Below are 21,582 nucleotides of genomic sequence, written 5' to 3'. Positions count from 1 at the left end.
AGGGCTACCTCCTCCCAACACAAACATCAGTCTCCACGAAAATACTCCAGGAAGGGATGGCAGCCCTTGTAGAAGTGGATGGCTTTCTGCTCAAGTCACTTCTACCCTGTTTCTACGTCCTGACTTTCTCACCCCGGGGCCTGAGTTTACCAGGACCCCTGCTTCGTCGGTTACCACAAGGGGCTAACAGAGGGGGGCCACGCAGCTCTGGCTCTATGCCCCTCCCAAAGGCCAGAACTACTAGGGCACATCACAGCCCACTGTACAAAGTACCCCTTGCTCCATGACACTGTCCAACTCTTATACTTACATTGCCCCCCGCCAAGGAGAAGCACATCCTACTCCCCCACCCCCCCCCATCCCCCCAAAGCACGACAGGCTTGTTTTCAGAACCCAACCAACAGGCAGGGTCATTTTCAAAGTTCGCTTTGGCAACATCTATCTGTCACCTCTACATGCCTGTTGGGATGTTGAACCAGGTCTCACAAAGCACGCTCTTTACCTAAGTGCCCATGCCAGGGCATGACGTGGGTAGCCATTACCTTATTTTACGGATTACAGAGCTGAGACCCAGAATCATTTAAGCTGTCCAAGGTTCACACCAACAGCTAGCAGTGAATATAGAAATCCAATCCTGGACTAGGTGACTGACTCCCAAACTCCTTCACCCTGTCACTCTGGTCTCTAAGGACAGTGAGCAGTAACAGTCCGTAGCTCCTTCCAGCTCCCACTGCAGCTCAGTTATAGCTAGAGTCCTCCACCCGGGACACCCTAGTCGTGGAAGGGAGTGAGTGCTCCATAGCTCCCATGAGGTAGGTAGGTCTGAGGCACTGGCTGAACTTTATGGGCCCAGTGAAATGACCCTGGCTCCAGGCCTTCATGCTGCAGCTACTGAGGACCCACTCGCGCCACTGGGGGGGGGGATGGGGTCTCCTTGCAGATTGTCAAGTCCTGTCTTGAGCCTCCTAGTCCCCTTTGTCTGGACTCAGTCCACTGACTGGGTAGCAATGCCGGCCCTCTCTGTACCTCAATGAGCCTTGCTGCTTCAGACAGCGGATGCTGAGGGATGCTTGGGAGGACAGATCTCCTTTACCAGCCAGGCTGGCAAGACAATGGCACCTGCCAGGAAAGAGACTCCATTTCTAGCTGGCACAGTTATGTGCCTTTGTAATCCTAGCTGCTTAGGAGGCTGAGGGAGGAGGATTATTTAAGATCATGAGTTAGTGCCACATCAGTATGCCCAGGCCTGGTGGCACAGTTCTGTAAGCCTCAGTACTTGGGAAGCTGAGGCAGGAGGATCCTAAGCTCAAAGACTGGCTGTGTTGTAGAGTTAAGCTTCAAGCCTACTTGAATAACTTAAGACCTTGTGTTATGAGAAAATAGATGTCTGGGAAGATAGCTCAGTGGTGGCGAGTTTGCCTACTGTGCGTGAGGTCCCCGGTTCAATTCTCAGTGTCTCAAGTAACCAGCACAACAAACAAATAACATCACCATCAAACCAACAGCCCAAGCCTGGCCTCAATAGTCACAGCGATGACAAAAGGACAGAACCAGGCAAACCATGCCAGCCACCAGCCACCCTGAAGAGATACTCCTGGACCTCTGCAAGCCCACAAGTCCCAACCAACCACAGGAGAACAGACACTCAACTGAGCCCCTCCCTGGGCAGCACACGGTGGAAAGCTATGGTGACTGTGCAGAACACAGGATGTGCGCGGTATATAGGGTAAGTCACAGCTAGCTGGCTCTGCCTGCTCAGGTTCCTAAAAGACAAGTTCTTAAGTTGGATCATATTTTCAAGTTCTGTTTGCATCAATCCCTCTTCTGGTCAAAGACAATTTAGTCTATAGCAGCCACACTACGGAAACAAGTGCAGACTACACAGTGTGGCCAGGGAGCAGCTGCCCCAGGTGCATGGGGTGCGTGCGTGCGTGCGTGCGTGCATGTGTGTGTGTGTGTGTGTGTGTACACCATGTGTCAGTGCTGCTCCTCATGCTGTCCTCCCTCCACTGGCCTCCTAGCTATCTCTTCAACATACTAGTTTGTATAAAAACCCTCCCCATTGAGAGTTGGTGTAGAAACTGTAGGCTGCTGCATTAAATTGAATTTTGATTCACAAGGAAGACCGTGCCTTAGATGTTACACAGGACAGCTCTTTTTATTTGTTCAATCTAACACTCAACCGCATTCCCCATGTCTCCTCCAGACCTGTCCTAGACTTGCACTTTTCTCCAGGCATCCCAGAGTTCCACTGATGGATGGCACGGGACCCTGAGTGCTTCTGAGCTGGCTGCCTAATACCCCCAGCAGAGACTATTCTTCCCTGCCCTTGTCAACTCTCCTGGGTTAATGCTGTGCCTAGGGAGCCATGAGGGGACCCCCAGCCCAGCACCGTGTCCCATCAGCTGCAGAGGGTTCTCAATCCATGCTTGGGCCCCATGGGGGTGGGCATGGGGTGGGTATGGCGGTGGGCATGGAAGTGGCTCTTTCTGCCCAAGAGCATCCTGGAGAACAGTGGCTGCTCAGCTCTGGAAACCAGTCGATTATCTAAATCCCCACCTCAGCTCGTCCTGCTCCTAGCTGTGTCAGGATTCAGGGTGTCAGAATCCTGAGTTTGCAGCAATGAATGAGCTGAGTGACCAGGTCTACACACCCGAGTCTACTTTGTACTACAGTGCAGTGAGGAGCAGAGCCAGCAGAAACTGTTTGGCTGTGCTCTACACTGCCTGCCATCATTAGCTTTTGTATAGAACATCCATCTAACATCAATGGTGTTGGCCAAACCAGGCTGCTGAGGGTTCAACTTAATTTCCAGTGACCTGGAATAGTAACGCTGTACCGCTGTCGGGACAGGACCTGCCTTTGCCCAGGAGAGAGGGCTCAGAGTGCAGCGGCAGGAACTACCAGGCATTCTCACCTGGGTTTGGGGTCAGCCCAAGCACAGCAAAGAAAGCTTTAACAGGAGACAAGACAGTGGCACATGCCTGTGGTCAAACTACCCAGGAGGCTTGACTCCACTGAGTTCGGGACCCACAGAGACAACATGGAAAAACCAGACAACAGTGATGATAAACCATAAAAAAGACGAGTGTCTGTCACCATGGGATCCAGGCCATTGCCATCACCCCTTTGTCCCCAGGACAGGTTTTCAGAGACGATTTTTTTCTTTAAGACTCATTCATTCATTCATTCATTCACTCACCCACCCACCCACTCACCCACCCACTCACTCACTCACTCACTCATTTTTGAAGAAGGTGCCCATGCCATGGTACAGACACAGAGGCCAGAGAACTCTTGAGGGAGTTGGCCCTCTCCTTGCACTAGGTGGAACCTGGGAATCAAACTCAGGTCTTCAGTCTTAGTGGCAATGCTTTTATCCATTGAGCCATCCTGCTGGCCTACAGACCTCTGCTTTAAAGAGAGGCTCATGGGACCTGGGAAACAAGCTGGCCCAAGTCACACAAGCCAGGAGCCAGCATCTAAGGCGGCCCAGGGACACCATTCAGCTGGGCTGAGAGAGAAATCGCAGCGCTGCTCCTGCCCAAATGGCGTATTTTCCTACTATCTAACCCAACAGCTGATCGCATGAAAGGCGACACAAATCAGAAGCTTCCGGCCACAGGCAAGGCCGTGTGCACTGTCATATGGTTCCACTTTGCCTCTTCCTCTTCTCCATTAGTTATTAATGTTGAAAAAAATCATTCAACCAGAAAAAGAAACTTGAGATGAACCCTTAAAAAATAAAAAAAAAGGCACAAAAGCTGGAGCGGTGCAGCTCTCCGGATAATCTAATCCCGGCGCCCTTGCCTTTCAGAAGAGAACCTCTGGACCTTGATTTTTTTTTTTTTAAAATGGCCAAATGAACACATTCCATCTTTTGATCTGCCTGCTGGCGGAGAGCCCGCCACTGGAGAGATAAGGATCGAAAGCAGACCCTGTCCATTCGGGTGCACATGCAAGTGAGTGGTGGGGAGGCCCGGCTGCTCAGAGTCCTGGCTCGCCCCACTCCAGACGAAAGGGGTGGGTGACGGAGACCCCGATGGCCAGCAGGGGGCTCTGCTTACAACCTGATTCTTCTGTTTTCCCCATGGCCCTGAAGTTATGTTTTTAAAAAAAAATCAAACAATGAAAGCAACAAGAGTGTCCCTAGAGGCACACTTGGCAGCACCAGGACAGCACACAATGAGAAACCAGACAAGGCCCAAACTCTGCTCTGCCATCACTAGCCTAATCCGGGAACTGTGTGTGTGTGTGTGTGTGTGTGTGTGTGTGTGTGTGTTCAGCACCCTGGGAGAAACTCTTTCCACACACTAAATACCGAGTGCCACCACCACAGACAAGTGGCCACACGCAGTTCTGAGGCCAGCATGGTCCAGCCATGGGCAGAGAGAGAGAGGAGAAGGTCATGCCAGCAGGCCCTCTCCAGACTGCCAGGGCAGTACAGAAACCTGAGGACACGAGGGGAGGCTGGGGCTCTGGGGACAGCACAAGAATGACAGGAACGGTGAGGAAAACAGGAGGGGGCAGCACACAGCTCTCCAAGAGACACCAAGGCAAAAAGGAGAACGGTCCCTGCAAGGCACACAGCAAGACAGAAAGAAGGCCAAGAAAGCAAGCTGTCCCCACCCAGTCAGGCTGGGAGGACAGCGAAGGGGACTGAAGAGTAGTGTGTGTTTGCACCCACGACCCACTAAGCAGGACCTGCTCTCAGTGCTCAACCCCAGCACACATAACAGGGCGTGACCCCAGCTCCTCCAGGCCCCACCTTTGTCCTTCTTCACCAAACACCAGACTCCTAAGCAGAAAGACAAAGCATAAACCTCATTTGAATACCCTGCCTTGTAGGGTCATTACTAATACTGTTAAATGTACATGTCAAGCGTGAAGTCCCTTCTCAACTTTAAAATGCTAAGTGAGCCACGAACCTGGCTGAGGCAGCTGGCAAAGTAGTCCTGCCCCTAGACGGCTGCCATAGTGGGCTAGTGCCCTGGTGACTGAGGGCCCAGAGCTAACGGAGATGAGATGCCTGGCACGGACATGGCACTGGACCTCTGGACAAGCCATGGGGACCCAGCTTACGTTCCCCAAGGCTGGTAAGTTACACTCATGGTGCACCTTAGTGTTTCCGGCTCGGGGCGAGGGAGCAGGGCCCCACAGCCCTCTGCCTATCCTAGGGCTCCACTAGCAGTTAGGAAGCTCTGGCTCAGTTTTGAACATTTCATGGCTATGGCTTAGATAATTTTCTTATCTCTATGGCCATCCAGGACAGGGTTCTCAAAAGCTCACAGCACTCTGTATAAAGCAGTATCTGTGAGTTACAAACTGTGGAGGCCCTGCCCCTCACCAAATACAAATTACATACCCTGTGGGCCAGGAGGGAGCGTCACAGTCACACCAGCATCTCCCAGCTCCGTGTTCAAGTCAGATTCGCTCATCAATGCCAGTGCTAAGCAGCTACACCTAATCACTGCAAGGCAAATGGTCTCATGTCGTCCAGGTCAGCCTCGAAGTTTCTATGTAGCCAAGGATGACTTTGAGCATGTGAGCCTCTTGCTTCTTTGTCCTGAATCCTGGGATTATGGGCATGCACCACAACACCCAATTTATGCAGTGCTGAGGTTGAACCCAGGATTTTATGCATACTAACCAGGTAAGTACTCCACTGACTGAGCCACATCCCCAGCACACTAACTTTCCTTTGATACATGCTCACTATAGCCTTGGCTGTCCTGGAACTCACTCTGTAGACCAGGCTGCCTCCCGGGCGCTGTTACAAACATGTGCCACTACTCCTGGCAGACTTTTTAACATGTATGATGTTTTGTCTTCATAAGTATCTGTACATCATGTATGTACAGTGTGCACAGAGGCCGGAAGAAGGAAGGCATCAGAGTCTCTGGAACAGGAGTTACAGGAAGTTGTGAACTACTATGTGAGTCCTGAGACTTGAACCCAGGTCCTCTGAAAGAAAGAGCAACTAGTACTCTAACAACTGAGCAGTCTCTTCAGCCGCACATGAACTTTAAAGGGAAGTATGGAGTCAGTAACGCCCTGGCTCCTTTAAGCATGGCAAACTCCAAATTCCTCCAACAACTGCCTCCCCCAGCTGCCCAGCCCACATTCCTGGCCTAGTTCAAACATTCAGGGGAAGGAGACCGAGCATGTTATACTCTCATCAAATGTCTTTACCTGTCTCCCACCCCACGCCTGTTTATGAGACAATCTAGGCCCTCCCTGCCCAGGATGGAGTCTGCCAGCACTGCGGAGAAAAGACCTTCCGTCTCTGGTCTTTGGAGGAGGCCCCAGCTCTCTCTAACTCACTTTTATGTTCTTGTTTTTTTTCCTTATCAATCAAAATGTAGAATGTAAGTTAAGGGAACATCCACTAGACCCTCCTGGTTAGATGTTCCCAAGCTTTGGTTTCCAACAGCACCAAAGGCAGATCCTAAACAGGGAAATCCCGTGAAGGCAAGGCCAAAACCAGGGTCTTAGTGCAAATGAGTCATGTCATGCCCTCATCCAGCCCAGCCCCCACCTCCTCAGCTTTACCTGCTCCCTGATAGCTGTCTAAGCCACCTGTGTCCTGAAGTGAAGCCAAGGGGGGCTGAACACTCTGGTTCATTTTCCTGGAGTGCAGACAGACCAAAGTCTAGCTCTTGATCCCCTCTCTAAAGGGATCCCCCAAGCATCACTGTAAACAGCGAAGGTTCGCAGCGCATAGCTTGCCACCTTCCAATGTCAAGGCAAGCTCAAATTAAAAAAAGACACAAGCAAAAACAAAAACCAGAGCCTTTCTACAATTACAGAAACTTAACTTTCTTATGCACAGCAGAATAAAAACCAACAGGAGGCCGATGGGAAAGTGGCCCCAAGCAAAAACAAGCATTTTGGAGCGATGGAACCTGAAACTCTAACACAGAAGGGCAAAGAGGCCTGCGTACAGTTAGGAGCCCTGTAACTGGGGGAAGATCTGCAAGGCCCGTGGAACTCTGGCAAGCCTCTGGGATGGAGAGCTGGGGACCAAGGGGAGCCACCCACTTCAAGTTCTCTTAGATACACGCCTGAGAATGACACGTGGCCTTGCCATCCCTCCAGCAGCCTCAGGTCATCCCTTGCAGGCCACAGAGGCCCACCTGGCTGAGGAGCTGGGGTGTGCTCTTCACCCGCGGGTACCTTCAAGTCTGAGAGGGAACACGCTCCTGCTGTTTCAAAGAGAAAGGGTATGAGAAAGCTGAGAGCTGGGACTCCGACAGTCGCACATCCCCATGCACAGGCAGATGATATAAAATTGCAGAAAAATGGCACATGCAAGGTTGCTGCTCTTGACCTACCGTGACCTTCCCAGACCAGCAGGCCCCACAGCAGTAGGCTCTCAAGGCCCTGCTCCCCTGCTGTCACTAACTGTGGATCATCACTCTGAAGAATGAGCTTGTGCCTGCTACCTGCTGCTGACTGGCACGGGACCTGTGAGCGCAGACCCAACACCGGGCTCAACCCCCAGGTCTCCGGCAGACATGCACCACGCAGACTCTGCCAGCTTGCCCCTTCCACTGCCACCCATCTTCGATGTCTCACCTGCTCCAGGAAGCTTCTCTTGCCCTTACTTGTCAACGTGGATGAAGCCTGTCACTCGGAGGCACCCAGTGTGCTGGGCTCCGGACGCCTGTTCTAGAACTCTGCTCTCTAGCTGAGGTCTTCTCACTATCAGAACAGCTGTGCTTACCCACAGGAGATGATCACAAGATCGGACCTGTTAACATTTCCTTGTACAAATGGATGAAGGACACTGGACCCTGAGACTCCAAACCATTCCCTCGCATGTCCCCTCAGCTGCATGTAGCCTCTGATCTCAGCACGTGCAGTAAACAACCCAACAGGCAGCACTGTGGCTGGGGCTGAAGAATGGCTCAACAGCTCAACGGAGACAGACAGGAGACTAGAGCCAGCACGAGAATGTAACCCAGCAAAAGGACACCATGTCAGAGCGTCCAGACGGATGAGTCGTGGGAAGGAGGGGGTGGGCAAGACAGGCCCAGCTGTGTTCTCTGACTGTAATCCAGACAAGAACCTGGAGCCTTACAGGCCCAGGGTCAAAGGTAAATCTCCAAGAGTATGCTCTGGCTGTGGAGAGAGGGGCCTACAAACAAGGAGACTGACGAGGAGTGTCTAGGGAGGTGTGACTGTACTCACACCCAACAGGATGGCCAGGTAGTGTTCTCTGGTAACAGCTGAGCATGAGAAGCGAGTCTCCGTGACCCCCAGCAGTCTCCACCGTGCGTTGTCTAGAGAGCCTCCATCATGCTGGTCTCTCTCCTGGACTCATCCCAGGGGTTCTTTCTGTCACATGCCCTGCAGCCTCAAGGAAGTACTAGAGGTGACCCTTGTCAGCAAGGGGCCCACCCTGGGCTGGAGCAAGAGACGTCATTAGAGAGTATAGATGAGGAGAACTTACCCATGGCCAGCCAGTGAGCAAAGCACTGGCCACTTCTGCCCAGGGCCCACAGTCCTCCTTCCTAAGCAGGCTCAACAAGGAGGGGAAAGGCCGCTGGCTTGCTGATCCCCAGGCCCCAGTTTCCCTCCATTCTCATGCCACAGAATCCCATGAAAACAAGAACTGTCACCTCCTCGCTCATCACATCAGTCAGAACCACCTCTAACTGGCAATTCATGAAGCCCTTTACCCATGGGAACTTGGCAGAGTCCCTTGAGAACAGGGACATTTCAAACTCTTTCCTGCACAGCTGAGGAAACGGATCCTGGGCTTGAGACAATTGCCTTGGGCTCACCTGGATATTTGGGGGTTCAGAGGGAGGGGCTAAAACCCAGCTAACTCAGACCAACTCACTGGCTGCACGGTGATGTCCCCAGTCACACAACTCAGTTCCAGGAGACTTCCAAATCCCCTTTCATCTCTGATCACACATCTTGTAAAGTGTGTACAGCTCTTGCCTCCCAAATCTGGGGGGTGGGGTGGGGTGCTATGTCCACCTATGGTTGACACACAGCCAGGATTTATTTTACACACTCAGGAGTTGGAAGAATGAACACAATTCTCTCTTTGGGGTCTCAGGAGCCAGTGGGAGCGTACTTGGGAACTAGGGACTTGAAGTTACAGCGTACAATTAATTTTCAATAATCCTTCGTCGTTGTATGCAAATGGAAGGAAGGCCAGAGAGTCACTGCTATGGGAAGGCAGGAGGACCTCAGTTTAGAACACATCTGCCACACCTCCCTCCTCACACTGGCGATGGGTGGGGGGAAACTGACTTATGTGAAGGATACTCATTTCTAGCCTGGCATAAATCTCCTGAGGGCTGTGTTCTCAACTGGGAATGCTTTTCGAGCTTCTAGTCAACAGTAATTAAGTATCCCCATACTTTCCAGAAAGAAGGGTGACAGAGATTAAGGACAGCCCAGTCTCCTGTTTGGCTCAGCATCTGTCCTTAGAGTGGCCTGCTGTCAGGTCCCCACTCTGGGCCGCCATCTGATACTTGTCCACCATCTGTAACTTCAATTTTGCTCTTAGGCAAAGGTTTCAATTACATAAAAGGTAATAGGCCCGCCAGGACCTGGCAGTCTGCAGTGTGGCCAGAGCTGCTCGCACCTTTCCTGTGGTACACCAAGCATCCAGAATCATTTGCAGAGACCAATTTCACAGAGGCCTAGGGCTCAACAGCCCAGCCTTTCAGGAGGCCTCTCCCAGGCAGGATCTGTGCACATTATGACTGACAGGGTCGATAATGAGTCTTAACTGCTAGCTCAACAGGCAGCAAAGGGGCAGGCGCAAACCACCAATTACAGAGCCAAGTGTCTAGCCAGATGAGGGCCACTGACCCAAGAGGAGGGTGGGCCCAAACTCCCAAAACACCTTGCCAAAAGCAGGGCAAAGCCTTGGGGTGTCTGGAGCCCACTCTAGCCCCAGCTGGTGTTGCCACTTGGTGTTGACACCTGACTTCAGGGTCCTGTGTGGGTACCACGGCTGCCTCTCTCCCCATCGGCATTTCTCTAATAATGGAGGACAGAGTCGGGCGGTGGTGGCGCACGCCTGTAATCCCAGCACTCTGGGAGCCAGAGGTAGGCGGATTTCTGAGTTCTATGCCAGCCTGGTCTACAGAGTGAGTTCCAGGAGAGCCAGAGCTATACAGAGAAACCCTGTCTCAAAAAAACCAAATCAAAAAAAAAAAAATATGGAGGACAGGTACCCTTGCGGCATGGAGAGGTAAAGGCCACACTGGACAGACACTGAGCAGCGGCCTACTAGCATTTCTCTGGTGGTGACATCTGTATTCGAAGCCAGTCATCTGCTGGTGACCCGCAATAATGAGGAAAAGCTACTCCTGGGAGCAGCTGTGGGCATGACCATGTAGCAGACAATGGGCTTTGGAGCCACTCAGGCTGGGGCTGATCCCAAGTCAGAGTTAGCAGTCAGCTGAGAGAGTCTGGGACCAAGCACCTGTGTCCCCCACCTTTGGAAGACAACCCTCGGAGCCCTGTAGAGCGCTGCTACAGTTCTCCAGTGGAAAGTAGACTCCGGGACCTGAGGAGGGGTTAGTGCATGAGAATGGAGAGTCCTGGACCCACCCAGGCAGCTGCTGCAACCAAGGGCAAGGTCCCTTCTCACCTGGGAGGAAACTGAGACCACGCGAGGAGGGCAACCCACTTTAATGTGCCCAAACACCCCTTGCTTCACCTTTTAGACACCGAAACACATCAGCACCCGAGAAACCCCTGGCTAAGGATTCTGCAGGAGCTGAGCTGCAGGTATGGTAACCCAGGCGGCCTCGCAAGGGAGGGGCACCAACTGGACACATTTGCTTAAAGTGTGGAAACCAACTAGCTCTCTGCTTGGGGCTCTGGAGTGATGCCTGGCCGCTGGCACCACAGAGTGTTTTCTGTGTCAGTGACCTGAGTAGGTGTTAGCAGGTGAGGCGCTCCAACAGCCTTCAAGAAAAGAAGACTCGGACAAGAAGGGGAGAAAGCTAGAAACTGTCATTTCTCTGACGGTCTGGAAGGAGAAACTCCTAAGCGTGGGAGGGTAGAATGGATCTCTAAGATCTGGCTCCTGCAGGCGGTGGCTGGGGATCGCTCGGTGCGTCCTTGTTCACCACGACTCTGTAATCACCATTTAATCTGTGTGGCCTACCCCATCTGCTGCCCCGCCTTGGGCAGTTTGTAGATCCAGGGCACTCAGGGACAAAGGTGCTCACTCTGCATCCAGGAAGTACAGTAGGCGGATGAGGAATCAGCTAGACTTCTGAACTCTGGAGAAGCCAATGGACACAGACTCAGGTTTGCCCCTCAGATCCTCAACTCGATTTGGACTGGAGGCCTTCTTCCCACTTGGAAGCTTCGTCTCTTCAGATCAGGGCAAGTGAGGGTAGACTGTTCCCATGACCACCCAAGGACCAGTGGAGGCCTAACCTTCCCTCAGCTCCAGCTTAAATAAGCGGAATCCCTGTCATCAAGAGCTGCCCTGCTGTGGCAGCCGAGGCTGGGGCTGGGCGCACCTGTGAAAACACAGCCCACAGCCCGGAGGGTGGCTCTGGGCGTGAGCACAGCCTCTGGGTGGGCAGGACTGAGGCTCCGGGTCAGTGAGGCCAACATAGCATCAACTCCGATTTATTAGGCACCTCCCTGCCTCCCCTGTTGGCACTTTGGAAGTGTGTTCCTGAATCTTCCTCTTACCCCATGAGACAGGTTTTATGGGCCCCATCTTATATTGGAGGAAACTCAGAGAGGCAAAGTATGTGTGTCTAAGACCTCAAAGCTAGAGGCACCCAGACCCAGGCAGTCCTAGGCAGCCACACACTGCTATAGTAACCCTGGGACTCAATGTTGGAGGCTGTGTGGTTCAGAACTGAGAGAACTGAGTGTTCCTTCTGCTAAGAAAGGGCGTGCTGGAAGTAGAGACCTCAACAGGGGCACCCATAGCCAGGTTCCTCTGCTTCTGGACCTTAGAACCAAGTCTGAGAGAACGAGACCACTAAGCTGGCAGAGATGGCAGCCGCCTAGAGCCGCCAGCAGAGCTTCCTGATGCGAACCAGGCATTTCCAGTCACGTCTTCACACACATCGCCTTTCCTTCCGTTCACAGGCCTGCTGGCTGTCAGAAATGGTCTACTGTGCGGTGGGTTGTTTTAAGGAAGGGGACAGTGGGAGTCACCAGAGCTGTGACACACCCACTGCATGACAGGACTGGACTCCAGGAGGCAGGCCCTCACCACCCCATGCTTCAGTTTCTCATCTGTACCTCACAAAGTCACTTCAGACGAGGCAAGGTCACAGTGAAGATTACCTGTGACAAGGGCCCATAAAATGAATTTATCATCTCCTAGCTCCTACTAACATTACCTCTGTTTCCCCAAGAATGGCGTCAGATTCTACATGTGAGAACAAAGTCAATTCCCATCCGTATCCTGGACCTCTCAAGAGTCACAACTGTGCACTGAGTTTCTGACATAAGGTGCCAGTGAACAGAATACCCGGCCAGGGGCTGCTCTGGCCCACTGGGCACACTCAAGTCTACTGGTCCTCTTCTAGAGCTGTTTAAGACTCTAAGAAAATGTACCACTGTGGGCTCTCGGCTCCACTGCCTGGGCAGAACTCACAAGAGGTAAAATTAAGTCATGTGTGTGTGTGTGTGTGTGTGTGTGTGTGTGTGTGCGCGCGCGCGCACGCCGGCGCACACTGTCCAAAGTCAGGTCTTCCTCACCTGCTCACCTGCTTTCCATCTTTTCTCTTCTCTTTGGTGGGGGTGGGATTGTTTGAGACAAGGGTTTTCTGTGTAGCCTCATAGACCAGGCTGGCCTGAAACTCGCAGGCCCTCTCACCACACCTGGGCTCACTGATCTTTCTGTCATGGACCCCTACACCTGGGGCCATGGCCACCATGCCTTGCTTTTCTAAGTGTGCAGCCACCCAGCCAAGCCTGGGAAGTGGGTGGGGAGGCCTTCCAATGCCTTCCGAGCCTGCTCATTACCCAGCCAAGTTCATTCCAGGATATCTCTCCCTCCTTAACAACAGCCAGAATGCTTCCCTCCAGAACTAGAAAGGGCCACGAGGGGTGGAGTAGGGGGATTTGTATGCCATACCCAGCAGTGACTGCATTTGGGACAACTCCCACAAACTGCCCAAGTGGCATGAGGTCTCCAGGGGCATGACGGGACAGGTCAGAAGGCCAAAATGGCCAGGTATGATTATACCTTTGGGCCATGGAAACCGAGTGTGTGTATGTTGGGAGGCCAGTGAAGGAGCCGGTGTCTTCCATTGGCACGTCCCCTGTGTCCCCAGCTCTCCTGTCACCAGTGGGCAGACTGAGCATACACTTATTAGCCCTGGATTTACAGACGAGGCCTTCCCTTTTTGTAAGTTTGGGTACACCTACGAACAAAGCCTCTGAGTTATTATAAGAAGGAAAAGTAGGAATTACAAAAGGAAAAAAACAAAAACAAAAACGCCCCCCCACCCCTCCAGTGATTGATGTCTGCAAGCTGAGTCCTCCGCTCCCCGCCCCGGTCAAACAGATCCACAGCTATATTTGGCATAGTCTTAAAAAGGCAATGGACGGACGGACGGCCTGGTGGGTGCCAATCTGTAGAAACAAACTCCTTCCTCAGCTCAGGGCTCAAAATATCCCCCAGCAGAGAGGCTCCAACTCTAGCAGCCAGTGTGCAGGGAGAGGCCCTAGAAGGTCAAAGGAGCACCTTCCTGTCACATGATCCCTGGTCCACATGGGTGTGTGGTATTTTTGAAACAGCTTAGCAACCAATTTTGGTCAGTTTCCCTCTAGCACAATGGAATTAGTATGTAATAAAAATGATGTTTTGACCATCTGCAAAGGACAGTCACTCCCACCAGTCAGCACGCTCTGGAATCCCAAGGCAGCAGAGGCCATGATGCTGGGGGGTGGGGGGGACAGAGTGCTGTCCTGGCAGGGCCACGGGCCTTGGGCCTGGCTGCCAAACACAGGCCACACTCTGATGAGACTCGGGAAGACACAGACAAGACAAACGGCTCTGCAGCAGCCTGGTTCTGATATGTAAATGAGGGGGAGCAGGGCAAACCCCAACACCCCAAGAACAGCTCCTTTCCTTGCTGGCTTGAGCAGATGAGCACACAGGAAAGCTGGGATCCCTGGGTGAGCCCCACTAAAGACACCCCTGACCCCAGACAACGGAAACATAGCCATAGGTAGTGCGAGTTTTCTGAAATTACAGCTTTGGGAAGAAACTAAAACCACACGTGACACAGAACACAACAGGACACAGAACAACAACGTGTACAGAATGAGAGGACTGACTCCGCAAGTTTAGTTTAAAAAGAAAAAACTGCCATGTCTAAGCATGACAGGAGAAAAACCTCAGCGAGGGAACACACGTTTAAAGCAATTCTTACAGCCATTGGTGGATCCAGAAGAGGCAGCTCCCTCTGCACACATGCACTGTGCACACAGGGACGCTGAACCAGGCCGTCTCTCACGCGTGGCCACTGCACGTTGGTATGCTTTTAACGAGCCATGCTCGGCTGGACCCTAATCTGTTGAGACGTCACGCCCCATTTCCATCCTGACATCCATCATGCTTCAATTAAAAATTAGTAAGCACCCCAAATCCCAACCCACTCTCTGAGAGGGGTCTGCGGTCCAGGCGATGCCAAGGCTGGCTCCACATGAAGCTGCGTCTTTCAAGCCACACCAGGAAGCTATGGAAGTTAACCCTCAAACGCCTGGCGCTACGAAGGGAAGTCTTTCATGTCCCACAGAATATCTTTAAAGTGCAACAAGTTAAAACTATACCTAGGTATGGTAGCTTAAGCCTCTGATCCCAGTACTAGGAGAGCTGAGGTAGAAGGTCAAATCCAACAATAGGATATATAGCCAGACCTTTTATAAAAAAAAAAACAAAAAACAAACCAAGCAATAAAAAAGAAAAATTTTGTAGAGCATTCCTGTGTCCTAACATCTCACTTTTTTAATGTTCATTGGCATTTTGACTGCATGTATGTCTGTGTGAGGGTGTTAGATCTTAGAGTTATAGACAGTTAAAAGCTGCCATGTGGTTGCTGAGATTTGAACCCAGGTCCCCTGGAAAAACAGCTGGTGCTCTTAACTGATGAGCTATCTCTCCAGCCCCCTAACATCTCACATTAGGAGGGAATCAAGCTATTCGCCATGCTTTCTACACAAGGGAAAACCTGGCACATCATGAAGACATGCCATGCTGTCTCTTGCTGGGTGTCTCCACTCAAAGGTGACCCAGGCCCTGAGTATAGACCAGGAGAGACCGGCATTCCTGATGCCATCTGGCCACACACCTCCCCTGCAGCTTCAGTTTCTCAAAACGGTGGGTTAGACATGTGGACCTTCAAAAGGTTATTATAAAAACTCAGACGGAAACTCTGCGCTTAGCTATAGGCCTGCAGAAGTATGAAGCATGCAAGGTTTCCATTCCTGTGACCAAATTCCTGCCACAACTTAGAGCTAGGACATGTCTCCTCTGGCTTGTGGTTTTGGAGCTCTCTCTCTCTCTGTCCACGGTTGGGACTCTGGGTCATTTGGGTCTGCGGTGCGGCCAAACATCAGAACATGCAGTGTGGGGTGCGGCTGCTCACCTCATGCACACACAACCAAAGGAAAAAGGCCCAGGGTCCCCACACCTCCTTCACAGGCTTGCCCAGAAGGCTAACTTCCTGCTACTTGGCTCCACCTCCTACAAGTTCCACTGCCTTCAACAGTGCCATCAGCAGAGGGTCAAGCCTTTCACACATGCAACCCTCTGGAGGTCTTTAACTGTTGGGCACAGTCAACCGCTAGCCCTACCCCCAAGCCTGGTCTCCCTGTCCCTCGGCCCCTTTCTGGCCCGGTGTTTGTAGAAGACAGGGTGACTAGAGGAAGTGAGCTCAGGCGCCAGGGCAGATGTAGTTTGGGGCACAGGCGGCCGGAGGCAGAACCCTGACCCGGCATGTGGTGGAGGGCGGCTCTCAGTCTCTCCTTCCTTTCCTGTCATGCTGCTATTCCTCCCTGGACCTGAGGGGAACTAGCATCTATCTGCAGCAAAGCTACAAACATCTCAGAGATGAGGGATGGGGGGCCCCAAGGGGAATCTGCAGCTGGAGCATGATGCTTTGGTCGCCACAAGAACAAAACAGCCCGCTAAACACCACGAGCCATCAGAAGAATGTGTGCCCGCCCCTTTGTGCTTCCTCGTCAGGGTTATTTCAAAACTGCAGTAATAACGGAGCTGACCGCCAGCTAAGCACATTTTCATACAGAGTTTAAAAGGCAACTCTCCCGGCTGAGCAGAGCGGCCTTGGTCACGCCTCCAACAATGGCCTCCCTCATCTACACAGGATCAGGCTGTGACCAAGAAAAAGCCAACACTTCCCAGAGTGCACTTGGCAGAGCACACAACATGTAGAGAGTGGCGGATGGAACAATCACTACAACTTCAAGTTTCTCTGACTTCCTAGATGGCGCTGCCATCCTGACACAGCATGCTTGTGTGCATGCATGTATGTATAGGTATGTGTCCGTGTATGCATGTGTCTGTGTGTGCTCACGAGCAGCCTGAGAGTATCTCCTTTATACCCACTTTCTCTTCAAGTCCAGCATGAGGCAGCCAGGCTGCTCACAGAGCTGCTTAACTCCTGAACTCCCACCCCCAGTCCTGAGAGCCCCCCCAGTCTTGAGGGTTCCCCTAGTTTTGAGGGTCTCCCCCAGTCCTGTTTGCACCCCCACCCCCATCGGCCTGTGTTTGTCTCACACACCTGCTCACAGCTGGAGCTTCGGACCTATAAACCGAGATGGTTGCACTGGGGACTTGCAGGCTGCTGGGAGAGTTTTATCTGGGATTGAGGGTCAGCTCCTCCTATCCAATTGTTTTCCTGGTGAGAATGTTCTCAGCCCCAACAACAGAATCAAAGTAAATGAGCAGAGCAGAGAAGGAAGGGCTGAAACCCCAGCTCTCAGGGGTGCCACATGGCTTCTCATCTGGGAAGACGCAGGACACGATGGAAAAAGCAGACTTGGTTCCAGGGCCCCATTAAATCACTTAGGTAAGCTGGAAGGCCTCCTGGGGCGGATTTCAGTTATTCCTGTGGCTTTACAATGTTGAGTATTTTAATATTTTCACACAGTATCTCAGTGCCAGCTCATCCACATAATTTTAAAGCCCATTATTTTGTTTAAATTTTTAAAAAAAGTTTAAAAAAGAGCTTAATGCTTAAAAAAACAGATGTAATAAAACGTTTTGTTGTTAAACCTTTCAGACTGGAAAGGACAGTGCTGCTGAGGGGCTGGCTGAGAAAGCTCGCCCGCATGGGGGCCCAGGTGGGGGCCTGGGTGAGCTACCTTTGTAGATGCCTGCAGCGGTGTGACCCAAATGCAAGATTCTAGAAACTAAAGCAAGGTAAGCTGGGGAAGGGGGTCATAATAATAAGCTTTATAATCAATGCGCATTGTGGGCTTTATCAGTACAGATGGACTCAGAGTAAGACCAACACATGAAACTCATCTTCTCTGTAGGAAGAATCTCAGAGCCCAGAGGTGGGGTGTGGCCTGGGAGAGAAGAGAACCGTTCCTGTGTTTTGAATTTCACACAGAGCCCAGATGGCCTTACTGGCTTGAGTGAGAGCATATGAGGTGGGTACGCACCAGGTCGATCAGATCACTGAGGTTTTTCTCAATCTGCTGTGGAGGCAGGCGCCTCATCAGGTCCAAGGCGCAGTCCAGCTGCTGATCGCTCTGTGGAGGAACAAAGAAAAGTGCTTAAGTCTTTACACCGATGATAGGAAGAGCTCCTGCAGAGGCTTCCAGCCCTTCTGATGCTGCTTGCTCAGGATACAGAGACCATAGGAGCCCTGCGGGAGGCCCTCTGCTAGGCCTAGATGGGTCTGCAGCCTGGATGGATGCTGTGCAGACAGCCTGCTCCCTGTCTGTGTGAGATCCTGAAGGAAGAGAAAGCAAGACGGCAGGCAGCCCACCAAGAGCTCCTAGTCAGCAGAGCTGACATCTCTGACATCTCCAGGTGCCAACTCCCGGGCTGGTTCTACAGTAAGCAGATTCTTGGAGAAAGTTATGGTGACCTCTGCTCTAAGCTGAAGATGAACACCATCAGGTGACACTGCCAGGCCAGGGACCCTGATAACTGCACCAGAAAGAAGGAAGCAAAGAACTGGGACCGAGGTGCCCGATGGAATTACGAGGGCATCATTCGGTGCCTCAGAGCTTCCTGGGCCTCTCTGCAAACTGGTCTAAAACCTGAGGCACGGAAAGTCAAGAGCTAGTTGTGCGTGGTGGCGCACACCTGTAATCCCAGCACTTGGGAGGCAGAGGCAGGCGGATTTCTGAGTTTGAGGCCAGCCTGGTCTACAGAGTGAGCTCCAGGACAGCCAGGGCTATACAGAGAAACCCCGTCTCAAAAACCCTAAATAGGTAGATAGATAAATAGATAGGTAGATAGGTAGGTAGGTAGATAGGTAGGTAGGTAGGTAGATAGGTAGGTAGGTAGATAGGTAGGTAGGTAGGTAGGTAGATAGATAGATAGATAGATAGATAGATAGATAGATAGATAGATAGATAGATAGACGCACAGATAGATAGAAAGTCAAGAGCTTGTGGCGGGTTGGCTGGGAGGAAAAGCACCCGCTACCAACCATGGCCACCTGAGTTAGGGCTGACTGCTCACGAGTCATCCTCTGACTTTCACAAGTACACTTTGGCATATGCACACGTGCACAAACACAAAATAAATGAATGAACTTTAAGAAAGGCTCACTCTAGCAGTAAAATACAGCACAGTGAACTGTGCCATCTGCTGCCCGCAGGGTACTGGGGACCAACTCTGCTCTCGTCCCCTGAGCACCTTTCCGGAGTTACACACGGTGTAACCCCACTGACTGACATTCATGGAGGCCCCAGTATACCAAGCGCCAGAGATACAGAAACAGTCAAGGGCGGGGTGAGGGAGAGGACGAGGCTGAGTGGGGCAAAACCGTGAAGAGCAAAGGGAACTTGGTGCACAGCGGGTTCAGCACAGAAAGTCAGACCTGGGACTTTGTGAGGAAAGTGTGCTTGGGAGGAGAGAGAGGACCGGGTCAGGGTGGGGTCTTCTGAGGACAGGCAGCCATGGGACTCCCCAGTACCAAGAGGCTTTGATTTATATCTGATACCTACTGTGGTCCAACTCAGGACTTTTGAAAGCCCTACATGAGTAAGCCAGAGAGTTTCACAGAATATACACAGGAATCCTCAGGACGCCACATTTGGCTGTAATGCGCCACAACCATCTCGACTCTACTAACCGCAGCAGGCATGAGGCAGAGGCCTACTTGTGTCCACCACAGACTGGCACAGGGCTATCTGGAGCCAATGTTATTTTCACATATACATACATGGCAGACTGCTAAAGGAAAAAAAAGTCTGTCCTTTGCTCAAGATCATTTGATCATTTATTCTCAGAGAACAAACTCTAAAGAAAACAAAGTATCCCAAGCTCCTGCTGCTGCTTCTGTTTAACGAGGCATTCAATCTCCACGCACTTCTTGCTTGTACCATACACTTTTATGGCAAGATACTGCAGCCAAGGCCATAGTAGCATGGATTTGGCTCATTAGCATGGGAAGGTAGTGTGACACATCCAGGGTACAGCAGAGAGAGCTCATGGACTACAGAAAGGCAGTTCCGCTCTCAGTGCCTTGGGCCACTTTCTTCACCTCCACCAGCTTCCACTGTGCACAAGATGGGGAAAGGAAGCTGGGTATGGTGACTTGGGTCATAACATGCATGGGGGTCAGCACACAGTAGCAACATGCGCTTAGGACCTGGAGCATCTTATGTAAATATTGTTCAGGCCTCACATATGTAAAACACTGACCTAAGGGGCTGGAGAGGCGGCCCTGAGGTTAAGAGACTGTGTTGCTCTTCCAGAGACCAGTTTGATTCCCAGCTCACACTAGGTGGGTCACAATCATCTTTTTTTTTAAAAGATTTATTTATTTTATTATATGTAAGTACACTGTAGTTGTCTTCAGACACCCCAGAAGAGGGCATCAAATCTCATTATGGATGGTTGTGAGCCACCATGTGGTTGCTGGGAATTGAACTCAGGACCTCCGGAAGAGCAGTCAGTGCTCTTAACTGCTGAGCCATCTCTCCAGCCCCGGGTCACAATCATCTAACTCCAGCTCCAGGGACCCTTTACAATCCTGACCTCTAGAGCACAAGTATACAACTGTATGTGTATACATGCACATACCACACACACACACACACACACACACACACACACACACACACACACACAGAGTTTTATAATACCCCCTCCTATCTTACTGTGGCTACAGACCACCACAAGGTGTCTGATCTTATCTCTGCCCGCCCACAGTGAAGCCCCTGGAGTAGGAGGTGTGCTTAGGCGGCAGACCGGTTGCTTAGTGTGTGCAGGGCCTGTGCTCAGTACCCAGAATAAACCAAGCACAGCAGTACTGCCTGCAATGTTAGCACTTGGGAGGCAGACAAGACACTCACAAGCTCACCATCAATGTCACCTATGTAGTGAACACAAGACCATCTGGAGACACATGAGACCCTGCCCCCAAATATCGGTTTGGGCAGGTGCTAGAGAGATGGCTCAGTGGTTAGGAGCACATGCTACTCTTGCAAAGGACCTGGGCTCAGTTCTCAGTACCCTTGTGAGGAGGCTCACAAATGGCCACAACTCCAGTGCAAGGGCATCTAACGCTCAGGTCTCTGAACGTGCACACATACAAGCATGCATTTAAATACAGTCATTTTAAACGAAGACTGGAAACTCTCCATGATTCCACTGGATCTAGTGCTTCTCATCCAGAGATGATTGCTGTGGGACTAGCCATTTCCACCTGACCTGCTGTCAGGACGCATGAGAACACTGCTGCCTGTCATGACAGGAGGGATGCTGTCAGGACTTAGAACTAGGGGTCAGGAATCCCACTCAGCATCCAACACACAGGACAACTCCCACACAACTGCCTGCTAACTGAGTCAGTTTTTGTTTTGACTTTTGTGGGAGAACAAGGGAGCAAGCTCCTAGTACTCTGGTCAGAGCAAGGGCCCTCTTCAGAAACACTAGGCACGCGTTTACACAAGACCACTCAGGCCCTAAAACTTGTGGGTTTTAGAAAATAGACATTAGCAACCTTCCTCAGACTGCTAAAGAAAACGTCTACATATGTAAGCCACCCTCATTTACAACTATAACCCCAATGCATCTGGACTTGTGGAGAAGGTGAAGGCCAGAATGCAAGAGCACCATTCTGATCTTGGGGCAGCCTCTTCAGACCCCCAAACCCCAGCGTGCCCTCCTCAACCCCAAGGTGCCTCTACAGAAGGCCTTGCTTGCAGACTGCCAGGCTGCACGCCCTGGCAGGCCAGTCCCTACCCCGCTGATCTCACTCCAGCTCACTGGGTTCTGTGCTGCCCCAATCCACCCTAACTGGAAATGTTTCACAACGGATTTCTGGGGCTAAGGATGTTTAACTCTCATTAGGTAAGGAAATGACTAAATGCTTCCCGTAAGTGAAGCAACATGGGAAAGCCTACTGA

At 51.6% G+C, this 21,582-nt stretch overlaps 1 protein-coding gene across 2 annotated transcripts in view; it reads right to left on the bottom strand.

Moving 5' to 3' along the window:
• Capzb (capping actin protein of muscle Z-line subunit beta) overlaps window positions 1-21,582 on the bottom strand; it is a 98,442-nt gene that overhangs the window by 30,709 nt on the left and 46,151 nt on the right. For both annotated transcript variants that reach the window (XM_052177874.1, XM_052177873.1), the window contains exon 2: window positions 17,653-17,742. In XM_052177874.1, coding sequence (XP_052033834.1) covers window positions 17,653-17,742 — 90 coding nt within the window. The remainder of the gene's footprint in view (window positions 1-17,652; window positions 17,743-21,582) is intronic.

Source organism: Apodemus sylvaticus, chromosome 3 (genome assembly GCF_947179515.1).
Source record: "Apodemus sylvaticus chromosome 3, mApoSyl1.1, whole genome shotgun sequence".
Lineage (NCBI taxonomy): Eukaryota > Metazoa > Chordata > Mammalia > Rodentia > Muridae > Apodemus > Apodemus sylvaticus.
This window is presented reverse-complemented; position numbering and strand designations above follow the sequence as displayed.